Source organism: Bemisia tabaci, chromosome 6, assembly GCF_918797505.1.
Source record: "Bemisia tabaci chromosome 6, PGI_BMITA_v3".
Taxonomy (NCBI): domain Eukaryota; kingdom Metazoa; phylum Arthropoda; class Insecta; order Hemiptera; family Aleyrodidae; genus Bemisia; species Bemisia tabaci.
In genome coordinates, this window is record NC_092798.1 from 26442294 (window position 1) to 26460480 (window position 18187).

At 38.3% G+C, this 18187-nt stretch overlaps 2 protein-coding genes across 3 annotated transcripts in view; one reads left to right on the top strand and one right to left on the bottom strand.

Annotated features, from left to right (window-relative positions):
- Positions 1–639: 639 nt before the first annotated feature.
- LOC109042430 (uncharacterized) lies at positions 640–13349 on the bottom strand. Of its 2 annotated transcripts, none has more exons than XM_019059165.2 (5): positions 13232–13349; positions 12829–12944; positions 4918–5058; positions 3655–3783; positions 640–2783 (listed from the first exon to the last, which is right to left on the bottom strand). In XM_019059165.2, the coding sequence occupies exons 2-5, from the start codon at positions 12875–12877 to the stop codon at positions 2716–2718; spliced, it is 387 nt and encodes a 128-aa protein (XP_018914710.1). In that variant the 5' UTR covers positions 12878–12944; positions 13232–13349; the 3' UTR covers positions 640–2715. The 2 variants fall into 2 exon arrangements, with proteins under 2 accessions (XP_018914710.1, XP_072157766.1); XM_072301665.1 differs by lacking the exon at positions 13232–13349 and adding an exon at positions 13197–13215.
- Positions 8945–18187, top strand: part of LOC109042463 (uncharacterized) — a 60559-nt gene continuing 51316 nt past the window's right edge. The window contains exon 1 of the mRNA XM_072301661.1: positions 8945–9156. Coding sequence (XP_072157762.1) covers positions 9110–9156 — 47 coding nt within the window. The 5' untranslated portion in view covers positions 8945–9109. The remainder of the gene's footprint in view (positions 9157–18187) is intronic.

An 18187-nucleotide genomic window follows, 5' to 3' on the forward strand; every position in this document is an offset into this window, starting at 1 on the left:
TAAAATTCAGATCCATCCATCCATTATAACAGCTATTTACAACAGCCATGATAGTAATTTGATTCATCTGTGATAAGGAATTTAATGAGAGCCAATTAAATCATTAGTGGAATGAGTTAATTTCGGAAATCCTTTCTTTCCTTGGTCTCTAGTTTAGAATTTGTTGCAATTTCGAAAGAGCCTTTTTTTAACTCATGGAGATAGAATGTACAATGCTTACATCGTATCCCTTCATTCATTTATTCCTTTTTTCCTTTAATTTTTATGATTGAAGATTTTTTATTTTTGCCCAAGAAAAATTTATGTTACCTCTTGTAAAACTTGATGTTCAAAATTGTTCATCGTTCTTTGATAGTCTCTGAGAATCTTTGTAACTGTATGGACCAAGTGCATTTTCAAAGTGTAAAAGAATTGGCCATCATCACTTTATGCCTCGTGTCAAGTTGTAATTCCAATTCTTGAAGTACCTATAAATTTGAACTGAATGTTTTCAGAGGAATTGTGATGAATTACGGCAACAACAAAATGATGAATTGTTATTAGGGGAAAGAGGTTTTAGATTTCAAGAGCATTTCGTTTTTATCAAAAATAAGAGTAGTAGAGTTTGATGAATATCTTGGACTTGCAATTAATAAACTGTTGAAACTGATGGATGTGTGCTTTATTCGTGAAAATACCTTGCAATTTTCTTTGACAAAAAATTTTGCTTTTGAGTCAATTTCATGAGCTGTTCTAGTAAATGAATGGTAGAGCTGATGAATTTGACTTACAGTAAGTGAAACAAAGATACAAACGCTCCTTCTATATTCCAGCACCTGAAATTGATAATACACATATTCGCAGCGGTCGTTTTAGTTTTGGCCGGAAGTTTGAATCAGGGCTCCATTTCTGCAGTTTTCTATTCCCATCAGTCCCTCTTTCTCGGCGAGCAAACTTCCCGCTAAGACTGGTACGAAATGAATGTTTCTCAGCGTTCGGTCAATTTTGAGTGCAGAAAAGCATACGCTTGTCTCACTTACCGTGACTTACAACTGACTAACGACTGACGACGACGACGACTGACTTAACGTGACTTGTTAGACTGTGCTAAGCAGGAAGGAACAAACTCTCCTTTTCACATGTGTGAAGTACTAGCTGAATGACAATGAGTTTAAAAACTAATTTCAAAATTCGGTGTGTCCATTTTTAGTACCTTTTAAGGTGGGTCTAAAATTACTAAAAAGAACATAAATTCAACAAGAAGCCTATTGACAAGAGGTTTTCCTGCTCAAAGTAGATTGCAAATTGTTGCAGAAATGTATGTACTTCGAAAATATTTTAATTTTCCTTGAAAAGTCTTCCAGGTACTTAAATTTAGTCCTCAGCAAAGTAAAATAATTAAACTTAAAAATTATTCAATCTTTTTGAGAGGAGGTTGGTAGACATTTCGACTGCTCATTCTCAGGGAGGATTAAAATTTTGTTTCTTTTTTTCCCAAATCAGATTCAGTGTGTGTTGTTCCATTCTCTATCACTCAATTCATGCAACCGCATTGAGCATTCATGAGATATAATTTGAGTTTTTGTCCTTCAAGTAGCTCATAGCAGAAAGTTCTCTTAAATACTGAATCAGTATTTTTTAAGTTGTTAGCCGAGATTTTCTCTCCTCCTTTTTCTCGTTCATATTCTAAGACACTTGCTAAAAAAGTTGCGGCAGATGCTCAGTCTTGGAACAAAATGTTCCTGATTTTTTTCAAGTTGTTTTCTCAGACTGAAGGAAGAAATACCTTTGCAATTGTACAAAGGGCAAAAGTTGCCATTATGAAAAATTAAAACAAAGTCACAATATTTTTCTAAGTACAGTAATCTTTAATGAATAGTTTTCTTAATGAAACTAGTTCATAATATTATAAAAAATAAAAAAAATAAGAACACTTAAAGTAATCAAAGTACTTTTTTTACTTTAAAAAATATTTTAAAAAAAGAAATAATGGTATTCCAAGTCTCTTAGAAAAAGTCAAAAAAGACCTTTAACCAAAAGTCTTCGACATGTTAGCACCTTCATAATCAATAGTTTTCCTCTCCAATATAAAGAGAGAGAGGTTTGAATTCTTATACGTAGGCATTCTAAATGTAGTAAACAAAATAAATTTACAAGAATAATATGCGACATACGCATAAATTCATCTGTTAACATTAAAATATACCTAAAGAAACAAGACATATGCAATTCAAGAGAATTACCCTCATTGATGACAACTTACAAGAGTCCTGCTTTTCACTTTAAAGTTATTTTAAACAGATGTATACAACATCCTCTGGGAAAGACAATGAATTCTGTGAAAAGTATGATGTGAAATAATCATCATATAATTTCTGGAAGACAGGACATTAACAGATTAACTAACATTAAAGGTCCATATATTCTTCAGCATTTATTTTATTATATTATTTTTTTGTTTTGTTCTTTCTTTCTTTCTTGATGAATAAACCTGAGTGTTATGAACTTCAAACGCCAAGTTTATGATTAAGGTAAAGAGGAACTTGGTTGCCCTTTTTTTCTCTATTCTTAAAGTGAACATCAACCTCCACCAACTAATTTACGTTCAGTAATTAAGGAGGGCTAACATTATGGGGCTTCTGAATTAGATAACATTCACTTTCAGCCATCTTTTCATGCTGGAAATCTTGAAATTGCAATTCGGCAGGTCTTGCACAGTTGATAATTTTGATGTTGTTATATCAAGACACACTCGTACGGATAGTAATTCTGTGAACGGGACTGTGAAAATAAACTAGGGCATCCTGCGAACAGACAAAATACAAGGTAGTGTAACTAAATGTTGTGGGCAAACTAAAATCAATTCTACGTTATGATTATTTTCAGCATAATAGTCAGTTACGACAATGAATGGAAATAAAAAGTTCTGCAGCAGTTCTGCAAATATCAGGTACCAAGTGCATATTTATTTCTGTTCACTATTCCTCTTTTGTTCTCATACAAAACATGCAGGATTAGCACCTGTCAGATGAACTGCGTAAATTGTTTTCTGTCATTAAAGTATTTTAAGAACCAAATTTCTGAAATTATAAGTGGAAGCTTAGCTTCCGAACAGAAAATGAGTTGTTGAAGTTTCACATTTCAATCAACTTCTTCAGCCCATTTTTTAAGCCTCTGGATTTACACCAGATTAAGAGAAATATCTCAAAACTTTATTTGATAATTTCTAGATGAATATATGACAAGTCCAAGCGACGCAGGTTGCGATAAATTGCAATCACACGGTAAAATTACTACTATTGTATCAGAGTGTATATTGTCTATTCACTGATTGAAGGGGCTCTTCTTGTTAAAATTTATTGCAATAAAATTGAAATAAGATGCACATTTTTTCCCTGTTACAAATTGCCTACCTTTCTCACACATGAAACACATGTTATTGATTGTTTAAAATATATCGACATATATTGACACAATATTGTAAAAATATTACAATTTCATGGTGAAAAAATAGCAATGAATTGCAAAATTATTTCAATACCCATATTTTTGTTACATTGTGCTCTATGGGAACTTTCCAATAAGCAAATATTGCTTTCAGAATGAGTCCTTGGAAATTGTCGATGCTACTTAAAATTCTGCTGCTGTATAATGATGGAATTGCAAGGTACTTACGGTATTCGCATCGCTGTCCATAGTAGCCAGTTCCTTCGCACCTACACTTGTAGCCTGGTTCTTTCATGGTTTGACTGCAAGTGCCTTGGTGCAAGCAGGGTGTCCTCGAACAAGAATCTAACTTCTTCCCTGAAATTTTCAAATTTGTATTAGACATATTGCAACATAAATTTTGACAGTGCTGTTCCAAGGCTGTGGACAGCCCTGCAAATGGATCAAGATGGACTATGAATCGGACGTGCCGGAGGGGGGAAGGGTGCATTAGTCGCATTTAAGTACTCGTGTTGGGCGCAATTTTTTTTTTTCTTTTTTCTTAAAGGGATGACCATACCTACTAGCAAAAGTCTATGGAACTATGCCCGCAATTCAAAGCTGCTATCTCTTGTACCACCGAAAGACGACAAGAGTAGAAATTACTATATTTTCACTCTCGGAAAATGTGAGTTTTTGTCGGCTTTACTTGTTCGTAATTTTTTTTCTGAATCCGATTTTTTTTTCTTTTGAAATCTATGTTTAAAAATCGCAAAATTTACCACCATGGGCCACGGGCCATGTGCCCTCCCCCCCCCTCCTAAATCCGCCCCTGCATACCCACTGGGAATCAGCAGTCACTCTTTTTTTGCTGAAAAAGATCTTCGTCTTCAAAGTAGTCTTATACTCTTCTTATCCTACAACTACCACCACTAATAATCCTTTATAGTACATTTTTCTTTCTTTTTTTTTACTTTTTTGTTATTGCTTTTCAATTCATTTTTTATTTTCAGCCCCCCCCCCCCCCTCCCAAAAAAAAATCCTTAGACCCAAACTGAAATTCAGAATTTTCACTGGACAAGTATGTACCAACAGCTTAAGGTAGGTATTAATTTGCATTCCAGTCGTAATTTGGTCAGGGTCACATATGAGAATGTATAACGACGGTGAAACTACCAGACCACGTATCTCGTTTGCGGTGTCTAAAAATCTCCGCTCCCACTTTATTTTTTTGAAGGACACAATCAAAATTATTTCTTGAGGTTTTCACGGATTTTTCAGCGCACAGAAAAGAAAAATCACGGTAGTTCTCAAGAATTGACGTTGAGTAGTTTTCCATTTAAAAAATAAAGTATAACAGGAAGTCTACGACGTTGCAAACCGAGATACCTACGTGGTTTGGGAGTTTCACCATCGATAAGTACTATAGATAATGACCCACTGCGAGAAGAAAATTAGAAAAATAAACAATAATTGACTGTTGTCCTCAGAATAAAAACACATGTTACATACCTTTCAAGGCTTTCCTACATTCTTCTCTATTGGAATACCGGTACTCTGAGTAGCATCCTGAAGCACAAAAGCACTCTCCGTTATCAATGCGACAGCCCTCCCGGACCTGTCCTGGTTCACAGCCGCGACTCATTGGTAGCACTGCACAATTAGAATAAAACAAAAGGAAAAGATTTATATTAGAGACATGCCAGCAATTTCTCAAGTATGGAAGCATGTGGAACTTAAGGATGTATCAAAGAAAGTGCGTGGTCCGTCGCTGCAGGCAGCTTCAATTGAGCACACCCTGGTAAAAATTGGCGATAGGAGCTGCGTTTCAAAATACCACAGGAGTTCTTATAGCCGACTGAGGAGGGCGATAGAAAATCATATAGCTGGCCGTAGAAAGTGGAAAAAATCCTACGGCCGGGCTACACGAAGCGATAAAAAATTATACAGCCGGGCTATAGTTCCTATCGCCGGGCTTTAGGTACACTTTATCGCCTGGCTGTTGCTTTTTCGCCATCGGCTATAAAAGGCTATGAGAAATTGTGTAGAAATTCTTGTGCTTTGTAAATCTTTAAGTTTGTATGGAATCACCTTAGTATTTACAAAACGCACATTATATTTTCCTTTACCACACATTTTTTTTCATCAATTAAAATGAGAATAATCCATACAGAGTGTGCAAACATTTCAAAGTCCTGAGTTGAAAAACGCTGACTCCGCGAGATTAAATATTGGAGCCTAACACAAAGTGGAGCTGCGGCGCACTAGCGCCTACAAACCTAACAGGGATACTTCACGCATTGCGCAATGCGTGAAGTATCCCTGTTAGGTTTGTAGGCGCTAATGCGCGTTCAGCGCTGGCTGCCCGCCCGCCGCGCCGCAGCGTACCGCGGCGCTTGAAGCAACTATTTCACGCCAGAGGTATTGCACAGTATCATACGAAATTGAAGGCGCTCTAATATATTAGGAATGGCAGGCATCCATCAAAAGTACGGAGCTTTCCTCGCAAATTAAATCAAGATACTACGGCCCAAAAAGAAAGCAGTGGTCCAAAAACTCACTAAGTCCTAGCATCCGTAATTAGGGACGTTTAGCATACACTTTATCGCCAGGCTGTTGCTTAATCGCCATCGGCTATAAAAGGCCATGAGAAATTGTGTTGCCGGCTATAAAAGCAATTGGAAATCTTACAGCCGGCTGTAGGTCTATGGTATTTTGGAACAGAGATTCTACTGCCAATTTTTACCAGGGCAAGGGAGAATGGAGATGCTGCATGTGTGAGGAATTTGCGATTTGACTGTTGATTCTTACGTAAAAGTTCGCGAGAAACACGACGGTGCCACTGGTTTTCTCTGATATTAACTCCCAAGCTCAAAAAAAAGCTGTCGAGTTGAGGCCAAAATGGAGGGGATATCCCACGCTATCCTGAGAGTCCACCTCTACATCAAGGCAAACTCTCCATGCGAAGATAGGGAGTAAATACATTAGCAGGGTTGCCGTGTTTTCAGTTTTAGAGTCCCCAAATAAAGTGGCAACCCTGCTAATGTATTTGCTCCCTATCTTTGTATGGAGAGTTTGTCTTGGTGTAGAGGTGGACTCTCAGGATAGCGAGGGATGTCCCCTCCATTTTGGCCTCAACTCGAGAGCTTTTTTTGAGCTTGGGAGTTGATTTCAGAGAAAACCAGTGGCACCGTCGTGTTTCTCGCAAACTGCTACAGAAGAATCAATTGTCAAATCGCAAATTCCTTCAACACATATATGCAACATCTCCATTTCAAGAGCCGCCGCCCGCGGCGCACTATGGTCCAAAACTCAAGAATAGGAAGAAATAAGTCGGATAATGACTAAAAGATCACGAAAGTTTCACGACTGATGTTTAATGAGTCGCTGATTTCGAATTTGATGTCAAAAATTGCCAAGATTTCAATACCCTTACCTTTTATTTGTGGGCAAGTTTATGGCACGCTGCGGCGCGGCGCGGCGTGCTGCTAGCTTGAATCGCACATTGGCGCCTACAAACCTACAGGGATACTTCAAGCATTGCGCTAGTAGCACTAGAGGTTTGTAGGCGTCAGTGCGCGTTTCGCGCTGGCAACACGCGCGCCAATGCACTCCCGGCGGGCGGGTGGTGAACGATTTCTAGCGGGAAGAGCTCCCTGGTGGAGCAACTCGTATATCTTATAAATTATTTTTTTTAATTTTTGACTTTTAAATTACAAACTGGTTGGGTGAATTAATTGGTGAACTCTCAACGCTAGATGAAGTGTAATAATGAAAGGCGGGTCGTGCGCCATGCGCGCTGCCGACGGCTCATGGAATTCTCCCATGTGCTCTGTCGGGCCGCTTGGCTTAGAACGTAATTTCAAATTACCCGCGCTTTTGGTGATGGAGCTTCCCGCTCACTACACATGCGCAGGAGGCACGGCGCTAAATTTTTTGGTGACATGCGTTTAATCTAGCTGCATACGCCGCGTCAGTGAAACACTCGAACTGCAAAAGTGCATAATCTCGATTTGTGACACCGTCTTCCTGTCTAATTCATTTTCTGAACGAAAAAATTCGCAACGTTCAACATTTCTTGGGAACTTCCTTGATTTTGGATGATCTGGGATAATTTTAGGCGATAGTATTGGCTTGTTTTACTTTGAAAATGAAATAGGAGCGGGAATTTTGGAGGTGTTACAAACGAGCTTTGTGTTTTTGCAGTTTCACCGACGATTAACTTTTTCTATGACCCTATACTGCAACGAGTAGGAACATAGGGTTGCAACTGATGTCACATTAGTCTTGAAGCAAAAAAAAAGAGAAAAAAAAAGGTTTTTTCTTACCAGCTGCAAAAATTGTGCGGCTATTGTAACCACAGTAGCGACGACTGTTAAAAAATCTTCTAAGAAGCTCGTAAGTTTTAAAAAAAGAAGACACTTAAAAAACTGATAAAATTTATAAGTAAGGGAACCCTATTTGAGTATTTTTTACGTAACATTTTTTAGATTTAAAATTTAAGTAAAAAAACGGGTTCAAAAATCCTTGAAATATATACTCCAAGTGTTTTACTTGAAAATTAACAAAAAAGGTTTCTTGAAAAATAATATAGGCAGATTTTCAAAAGTTTTTGAAAAGTGTTTTTTAAAGGTCATAACCACTATGTAACTCTCGGCAATACTCATTATTCATGACTGAAAATCATGACATTTGCCACTCATGACGTGGAGCATACGTAAGTGCTGTACGAAATGTGATAATACGTACGCACCATGCATCTATTAAATTAATTTCATTTAAAAGAGCTCCCTATAAAAACAAAATTTTTGTCGCTTAAGCCCTTTATCCCAAAATTTAAAGACCCCTAACAAAGTTTGGGGGCTTCCCAGTATCTACTGAACGAAAAATGTATCAAAATCCTAAGTATTGAGTGAAAAAAAAAAGAAATTCCATGAAAATCAGCCAGAGTTGATTATTTTCGGAACCATCGCCGAAAGAGACATATATGAATGTGTTCCTATGTGAGTACTCATAAAAGGTACCTACATGATTATGTTGTGTAACTGTGCGTTATATAAAGTTTTAATTTCCATGAAACATTGCGATATTATACTGCAGCTATTTTACGAAATGCAGGAAGTAATTACAATGTTAATTGTCTAGTTTGTCACAACGAAGAGAAGGGTGGGGGTTTATGCCGTTAGTACGCATCTGGCGTGAAATTATATGTAAAATAGGAAAAATATAGAGCGGAGAAATTACAGATAGCCGGGGTCGGATTTATGTCATTCCCAGATAACTATTTATCAAACACGGCCAATTGCGTACAAGAGCGTGCGCTGGGCACTTCTGGGTCTGAGACTTGAAACGGGCACGGAAATTCTCAGCTTTGGACTGCGACAGCCTCTTTTGAATGGGGCCGGAGTCAACAGATGGCAGATAAATTGGACTGATTGCATGAGTTCGGAAGAGAGGAATGCAAACCAAGCCAAATGCAATTGGAATGAGTGCATTTCACCTATTTTAAGGGGCAGACAATTGATAGATGTGTCGTTTCTGAAATTAGCCAAATCATTTAGGTTTTTACCTACTAGTATCGATCTAATTAATCCCACACAACATTCGTTTCATCGACGCGGAATCCAATCAAAGCGTGGAAAGCTACTGAACGTCATCGAAAATATCGCAGCTAATGACAGGATTCTGCCCCTAATGGTCTTTCATGGTAATCGCTGAGGAAGCTGTACTGCCGTGCGACGGAAAAACGCCGTAAGTAAATGCCATTTTCAATTTTTTGGAAACAATGTTCAATAGCAGAAAAACTTGTGTACCTTGAGACGATGTTTTTACAGAATTCTTTTGCAATACTATCAAGAACTTGACCTGGAAATTTGAGGTATATGGATGAAACAGATTTTATTTTATAAAGTGTTAAGTTCCAAAAAACGCGGGAAAATCTTGATGAATTTACGACATTCTTGCTCAGAATGGCAGTGTAGAACCTGACGTAAACGACGGACAGAAGAGTGACTGAAAATGAGGAACTTCGAGATAACTCATGGCTTAAAATCAAGAGCGCACCAATGCTAGCAATCTGCTTCGATCTTGAGCAACTTTATTAGCATTACGGAGTGATGAAATTGCATACCCACAGAAATGAAGGAACTTAGAGAGAGTCCGCTGATGCGCGCCCTGTTACTAGTTGGCGCGTTCTATCCATGGCAAAGGGGCATCGCTGACGCAAGTTTGCTTTTACATCTAACTCACCGAGAGTTTAATATTGCACACCCAACTACACGAAGGCGCTTTCAGAGAGTCTGTGATTCAAGAAAGTAGAAAAATCAAAATGAAAAAAAAAAACTAAATTAGCTTGATCTATTGTAAGATGGCTCTTTACTATTAGGGGAATATAAATAAACAAGTTGATTTTACACCTGCTGAAGCTGCGTATTTGACGGAATTCTTTTTAACACTCCACGACCCCATAAATAATCCGGGAAGTAGCTGAAAACGGACGGAAACATCCGAAAATAGCCGAGAATATATGCACCGATGATGAAATCAAAGGGTACCTGATAGCGTCATAGTTTTGTTACCTGATCATGACACCATAGGCGAGAATTCTTCAGGAATTCTCCTACACGTATATGTCATACGTAGGAAACGTGAGCGATTAATTGGTCAAAAACTGGCGGAAATAACCAAAACAATCATGAATGGCTGAAATTGGACGAGAGCATCAGGGATATGCCAAAATATGCGCTATAACGACATCATCAAAGGGTAGGTACGTCAGTAAAAAGTTCTCCAATTACCTCATGAATTGGTAATTGCTTATGAGCCATAAAAGACCAAAAATTGCTACACATGGAGGAAAACAGGCGAAAATAGCCTGAAACCCCTGAAAATAGCGCCGAAAACGAGGCCAAAAATGTCAGGGAAAATACGAAAACAGCCGAAATTGTGCATCAAATGGTGCCTGGAGACGTCATCAACTGCCCTGGTAAAAATTGGCAGTAGAATCTGTGTTCCAAAATACCATAGACCCACAGCCGGCTGTAAGATTTCCAATAGCTTCTATAGCCGGCAACACAATTTCTTATAGCCTTTTATAGCCAATGGCGATTAATCAACAGCCTGGCGATAAAGTGTATGCTAAACGTTACTAATTACGGATGCTAGGACTTAGTGAGTTTTTGGACTACCGCTCTCCTCTTGGGCCGCAGTATCTTGATTTAATTTGCGAGGAAAGCTCCGTACTTTTGAAGGATGCCTGCCACTCCTAATATGTTGGAGCGCCTTCAGTTTCGTATGATACTGTGCAATACCTAGTGTGAAAAAGTTGCTTCAAGCGCCGCGGTACGCTGCGGCGCAGCGCGGCGGGCGGGCAGCCAGCGCTGAACTAGCATTGGCGCCTTCAAACCTAACAGGGATACTTCACGCATTGCGCAATGCGTGAAGTATCCCTGTTAGGTTTGTAGGCGTCAGTGCGCCGCCGCTCCGCTTTGTGTTAGGCTCTAATATTTAATCTCGCGGAGTCAGCGTTTTTCAACTCATGACTTTGAAATGTTTGCACACTCTGTATGGATTATTCTCATTTTAATTGATGAAAACAAATATCGACGGTGAAACTACCAAACCACGTATCTCGTTTGCGGTGTTTAAAAATCTACGCTCACATTTTATTTTTTTGAAGTAGACCAAATCGATATCATTCCTTGAAATTTTCACGGAATTTTCTCCGCACAGAGAGGAAAAATCACAGAAATTTTCGAGACTGGACGTTCAGTAGTTTTTCATTTAAAAAATAAAGTATGACAGGAAGTCTGCGACGTCGCAAACCGAGATACGTGGTTTGGTAGTTTCACCGTCGATATATAGTAAAAGAAAATATAATGTGCGTTTTGTAAATATTAAGGTGATTCCGTACAAACTTAAGGATTTACAAAGCACAAGAATTTCTACACAATTTCTTATAGCCTTTTATAGCCGATGGCGAAAAAGCAACAGCCAGGCGATAAAGTGTAAAGCCCGGCGATAGGAACTATAGCCCGGCTGTATAATTTTTTATAGCTTCGTGTAGCCCGGCCGTAGGATTTTTTCCACTTTCTACAGCCAGCTATATGATTTTCTATCGCCCTCTTCAGTCGGCTATAAGAACTTCTATGGTATTTTGAAACGCAGCTCCTATCGCCAATTTTTACCAGGGTGGACATCACCAAAATGCCTAAAAAAACCGAACTTAGTCCAGATTCATCGTGTGGTTGTCGCCTTCAAGGGGAGGGGGAGAAGGGGGGGGGAGATAAAAATAGCGAGGAGAGAGGGAAAATTTAAAGGTTCAAATAAAGAAATTCATATCAAGAGTACCTAACCTCTTCTCTCTCCCGCACCCCGCTGTAATTTATTAGTGAAATTTGAAAATGATTTATCAGTGAAGCGAACAGTGGGAATAAAAAATTGTTAAAATATTACTTCTGCGATAGTAAATTATGTTTTTGAGTAGTACTTATACTATAACGAATTATTCGTCCAGAAAAAATAGCATCAACACGTTTTTCGTAAATTCGTCGACGTACACGGTTAATTCAACACCCTGCAGCACTGCTGCTCTCTATGTCAACTCTATGTCAACAAGAGCAAGTTTTAAGAACATGGCAATTCAGAAACTTGGATACCTTTGAATAGGCATTTGACATGTTCCATTAAAAATGTCTGCCTATTTGGAAAACACTTTCGTTTGATTTTTTGTGTTTTTTTAACAGTGAAAAAGGAAGGCGGAGTCTTGAGCCAACGTTTCAAAATTCTCAGTTAAGGATACGAAAGATTAAGTATTTAATGGCAGAATAGCAATTAATGTCCAAAAACCCGTTGTATTTTCACTAACTTATACCTAAGTCTGCAACGTCCAAAATGATGTTGATGAAAAACTTAACGAGACGGTGAGTAGATAAAAAAATTAAAGAGAAAAAAGTACAATTAAAAAAGTTCTCTCATTCCAGAAGATTTAAAAAAAATATTGAGGGATTTTTACAAAAAAAAAAGAAGTAAATTATCAATGAATTATCAATCCATAAACAATTCGTTTGAATCGTTGAATACATAGAGCTGCGATTGGACATAAGTATACATTTAAAAAGTCAAGCATTTACTGCGAGACTATTTGAAATTTTTGAAGCCTGTCATTAAATCGCGAAAAGATCCGTTTAAAGGAAAAACAAAAATAATGTCAGTGAGTGATGATAACAGAAAATTACTTGCTTAACTGAAAAATTGCCACATCGAATAAAAGATCTAGAGCCTTGAGCGATGAATAGGTTGGCACGAAATCAGCGCGGGGCCATTAACCCTTCACCGATCTCAATGAATGGGACAGCCGCGTGAAATAGGTGAAAAATAAAAATAAATAAATAAATATATGAATAAGTTATGTTAGGTACTCACCCCAAGTTAGCATGACTGCAAAAAGTAGAGTAGTTTGCACAATATCCATTGTTGTTGTTTATCACCACAAAACACGGAGCGGCAAGATGCTACCAATTCATCCGAACTGCGGCCGTCTAAACAAAAATGAAGAGGAGAGGGGAATTAGAAGATGCTGCATGAACTTCGAAGATGGATTTATCTTCGTACTTCCTTCCCCTAGTTGCAAGGTTACTGACCCCCTTTCCCCTCTCTACTTCAACTTCCTGCTATTCCTGATAATAAGCCTTGTATCCGTACATGTGAGCCGACTCCGCTGTTGCTTGCATAATGTTTATTTCAGAGAAAAAAGAAAAAAAAACTGAAAAATTAAAATAAAAAGTCCGAACCTTGCAGTTCATTCCGCGCGCATTGAATCGCTTACCCGGATTTTTAATGATAACCATGCAATTTTTTTGTCAGCTCAAGTTTATTGCCAAGACTGTTGAATGCTCTTTACTTATCTCCACGAATTACCCGTCTCCGTTGCGGTGATACAGCTACATAGCGTTTATTACTCCCTTTTTCACACATTTGAGTCGATGTCTAATCAATAAAGATTAAAAGTTCCAGCTGTGACGTTATCTTTATCGAACCAACCTACCCATTTTTGATTACCAGGATGAAAGTTTTGTAATGAGCAGATAAGCTTGAGTTCATACTCTGCATGTAAGCGTCAAATTCGATTTTCGACTTTTTTCGACCTATGCCTGCGTCAAATTCGATTTTCGACTATTTCGACCTATGTCAGCGTCAAATTCGATTTTCGGCTATTTTCAACCTGTTTCAGCGTCAGATTCGATTTTCGACTTTTTCCGACCTAAACCCGGTGGTTTCGTCGCACAAGCGAGCATTGACGAATCCAGCAAATTGGCAACATCGTTTTTTCTCCATTTAAACCCATAGAAATGTATCGATTCTCGGAAGGGCTTGGTGCTCCGACAAGAATCGATTATTTGACATAGATTTAATGGAGGAAATCCGATGTTGCCAAATTGCTGGATCCGCTTCTGCAAGCGAGTGCAACAGCACGCATTATACTCGTTAGAATCGAAACGTGAGGATGCGCGAATAGTCGATTTTATTTTACTCTCGTAGATGGGCAGTTTCTCTCTCGTTGAGTAAAAGATGCTCGGTTTGGGTTTGCGATTATCATTTTGCCATAGATAATTAATTACCATTGAGTTAAGAAAAAATGCATCAGTAATTCACATTACTGTTTCTTTATCGAAGCGATTTCTTCTTGGGTTTGAAGAAAAGCAGGTCTAAAACAAAGAGGGACATTTTTGGCGGTAAGCTTGAATTTAATTTTTGTTTGTTTTTTTTACTAGATAAACTTCGGATATCGTCAAAGAGGGAAAAATTAAAAAATTAAAAAAATAAGAAATAAATGAATGAATTAAAAAGGAAGTAACGGAACTGAGCGTGGAAGGCAAGTGCAAATATTTATAAAAAAATGAATAACTAATGGTGGAAATGGGGAAAAAACATGTGAATTGATCAAGGTGTTTTGCAATTTCCATCAATAACGACTTAATTGTTTAAAAATAAAACTAGGGAATAATTTTGAAACTCTGTATGAAAATTTTTTATCATATTTTTAAATACATATTTCAAAAATAGGATGCAAAATTTTTTTAATTGATTCTTTTTTCAAACAAAAAGTGGCGAGGGTTTTCCGAAGTCGCAAACCGAGATATTAAGTAACTAATAAATTAATAACTGAAATGTAATTGTGAAAGAAATTAAACCTACTTCAGGGATTGAATGAAGAACTACTTAAATTTACGTTTGAACGATTGATATTGGATTAATTTGGCTAGATACTGTAAAAACTCTGATACGTAAATACGGTATATAGCACGATGAAAATCACGTATTGTTACCAACTCGAACAATTTCTTCCACGTTGCTTAAAATCAAATGGCTGGTAGTAAGATCAATTATTTTGAGTGAAGGCTGGGAAGACTATGAACCATGTGGCTGCCAACTGCATTGACGGAATGTAATCTCAGTGGGCGAGAGCTGCTATAGGGCTCGATCGAGAGAGGACTTTCTTGAAAATATGCACTTCCCCGGAGCTCACCCCACAATATACCAATCCTAAGGATCTCGAAACCAGGCCTGTTGCAAACCAAGTTTTTTTTCCGTCACTTGGGAGGATTGCGGTTTCGAGGCATAGAACAGTGGGGATTTTTACCCAAACGATTGGATAGCACACTGCTTCCCAAAAGAAATTTGACCGTAAATCATTATTTTAATGACATTAAATATTTATCATCAGTTGTAGAAATCAAAATGGAAGAACAGATCTAGCGTTAGAATCGGTGTAAGCGTGACGTAAATCACTGTGAGACAATATTTAACGGCCAAGACAATACCCACAAATTCTTGAATGGCAAAGAGTGCGCGGAGAGTGTTTTCTGGTCTATTCCGGATATTGAAGGCGAAATAGCCGCGTGCACAACCTCCATTACCATTCTCTTTTGGACAATTCTGTTTTATTTTTACATTTTCAGCCAGGAAAAATCACATGTGTGACATCTCTTCTTTTGGTCGCAACTACTGCCAAGCCATGGCAGGCAACAGCAAGTGCAATAAATAAACTTTTCAACATCTTGAAAGGAGCGACGTGCATTCCATAGATTATTATGAACGAACTTAAACTTCATTCTCTTGATCTGTGCTAATATTCAACATTAACCTTTTTGGCTGTGTATGTTTTTCTTTGAGAGTTTTAGGGTAATTACTTGCACTCTGCTAAAAATGAGTTACATGCGAATTATATTTGACAGTCACATACGAGTTGCAGAGAGAAATGTGATTTTCTCCGAAAACGCGATAATTTTGCACATGCTGCTCCCCCCCCCCCCAAAAAAAAAAAAAAAAAAAAAAAAAATACTCAAAAACTTTTGCATAGATTTCCTTCAATATCCCGCAGAATTTTATTTGCAAATTAACCTACCTGAAAATTTTGAGGAATAATAAACAACTTGTCTCGAGGACACATTTTTTAAAGGGGGGGGGGGGGGGTGTCGGCAACGCTCGAATGCCCATGCGGTGTTTTTCCTCAGCACGGCAGCCTATCAGTGGCGTGGCGTGAACAATCGATTATCGATATTTCCCCAATTGAAGTTATGGTAAAGAATCGATTATTAAGGTGTTCGTTACGAACACCCTGTATATCGATCTTTTTCCACATATTTAAATGACAGATCGATCGATGCATCGCAAAGCACGCCACGCCACTGCAGCCTATAACTTTAAGAAGGAGGGGATTGGACGCAGAAAAATGGCAGGCGGTCTGGGCGGACATGGAAGTGCCATCTTGAAAAAAAGGAGGGATTGATCATCTGCACCACCAAAATTTAGAATAATTAGCGAACAAAATGTTATATTTTTAGGTCTGGAGAGTTGAGACTCGCGATTGCTAGACGGAATTCATATTTGTCTGACAAAGCACATAAATCATGAACCACCGGGTGACGGCGGGAATGAAGAGGGTCGTTGCGTATGGGGAGGGGGGGGGGGGCGGAGGAAAAAGTTGATGCTCCTCGTAGTTCGATTTAGAATTCTCGGTAAGGGACCGGAGGATTCTTTCTGTCTCCTCTTTAAAAGAGAGAGGAGAGAAGAAAGAAATTCTCGGTCGAAAGTGAGCGGAGGACAAATTGGGTGGGTGAGCCAAAATAACCGAAGTGGCTCAGGGAGAATCGAAGGCACGTTCAGTGAAGGAAAAAAGATTTTCACGATTAGACACCATCCTCATGATAATTTTTCCCCTAAACAATCTTTTATTGATGGAATCTTATAATGTGGCCACCCCCTTAATCCGACCCTGATGCTAATTCCGAAAATGACGCGGTAAAAAGTCAGCGTAACAGACAGCACATTTTCGGCCATTTATATATTAAAATTGAAAAGTAGAGCGATAAATCTTTGAAAAGCGTTATAACACGTAACCCTGTGTACTGTGTTGTGTGTGTAGATTAATGCAATAAAATTCGAGTGATTAACATTACTACTAAAAATATGACCGAAAAAAGAGTTGTCTGTTACAGCGACAAAATTATTCCAGTTATCGTAAAACCACCCAAGAGATATTCACACTCTGTACGCACTTGTGCAACTAATCGTGCGTAGTAGATATGTTTGCAATAGAAACGAAGAATTGAGGCGTTCTGTCATTCAAGATTCTCGCGGTATCGCCATAGCTTCCGCGTCATGTAGAATGGTGAGTGCCGAGAGAGTCAAAACGCCTTAACTTCCGTGCTTATGCAACACGGACATCCGTGAAGCTCGAATAGTTGTTGGTATCCAGGCGTTGTGATAAAGTTCGCTTGGTGCTCATTCCTTTGACAATTTCTCCCACTCCTCAATTTCATTCCAACGTCGTCCATTACGCCCGTGAAGTAAACTATTACTGAATTTTATAGTAATATTATCGATTGCCCGAAAAATGCTCCAATTGTTTTAATATATTACAACGTTGTACCCTTTTTAAGCGTTTAAAAGAAGTCAAGTCAGAAAAATAAATTAACCTACTGTCAGTTCAGAACCTGACGAGGCAGGACCCGAAGCTCGAAGATAAAACGTCATTTTCGTCAAATCATCATCCGCGCTTTTTGCGGTTTGGGCTTTTAGAATTTCACCCATAAAGTTCTACTGATAATTATTCAGCTGTGACAGTTTTTTTCCCTAAAATCACAGAAATCTTTATCATTAATACCCTTAAATCGTTAATTGTGCTGCCAGTAGTAGTACTTAAAGAGGAGCTCTAGGAAAGTATATAATATTAGACAATAAAATTAATACGCTGGCGGAGGTTTCAAAAACCCTGAGCAGCAGTCACAGGACAGCATACCTACCCTTAATTTTTACCACACCACTACGTTCAGTTTGGGGGAGGGGTGTTGAATTAGAATACCGTTGACAATTTTTAATTGACCTCAGCTGAGTCGCTACCCCCTCCCTCCTGCACTGCCGTGCTGAGGAAAAACGCCGTATGAACCTTCAGGCGTTGCCAAATTTCCTTTGATAAAACACGAATTTCCTGGTAAACTTATGAATATTTTTCTTCTACTTTTTTAGATAATTTTGTTCACAATTTCAGCTGAAGTTCCTGAAAATTTCAAGGGAAAATATTCATAACATTCCTTAAAAATGAACATTTTATGTAAGGAAATTTGGCAACTCTCAAATGTTCATACGGCGTTCTTCCTCAGCACGGCACGGCAGTGCAATACCCGTCTCTCACGTCTCACTCCTTCATTTCAAGTAGATTTCTGTACACGGAACGTGACCTTCAGAATCGGCGCATAATATACATTGTAACAGATTCTGA

What these genes read in the sequence shown, in the direction of transcription:
- LOC109042430 (XM_019059165.2), bottom strand. Translation starts at nt 12,877, where the DNA reads ATGGATATTGTGCAAACTACTCTACTTTTTGCAGTCATGCTAACTTGG. An exon ending in ATGTAGGAAAGCCTTGAAAG is followed by an intron (nt 3,784 to 4,917) that starts GTATGTAACATG and finishes TGAAAATTTCAG; the next exon opens with GGAAGAAGTTAGATTCTTGT. An exon ending in TGGACAGCGATGCGAATACC is followed by an intron (nt 2,784 to 3,654) that starts GTAAGTACCTTG and finishes GTCTGTTCGCAG; the next exon opens with GATGCCCTAGTTTATTTTCA.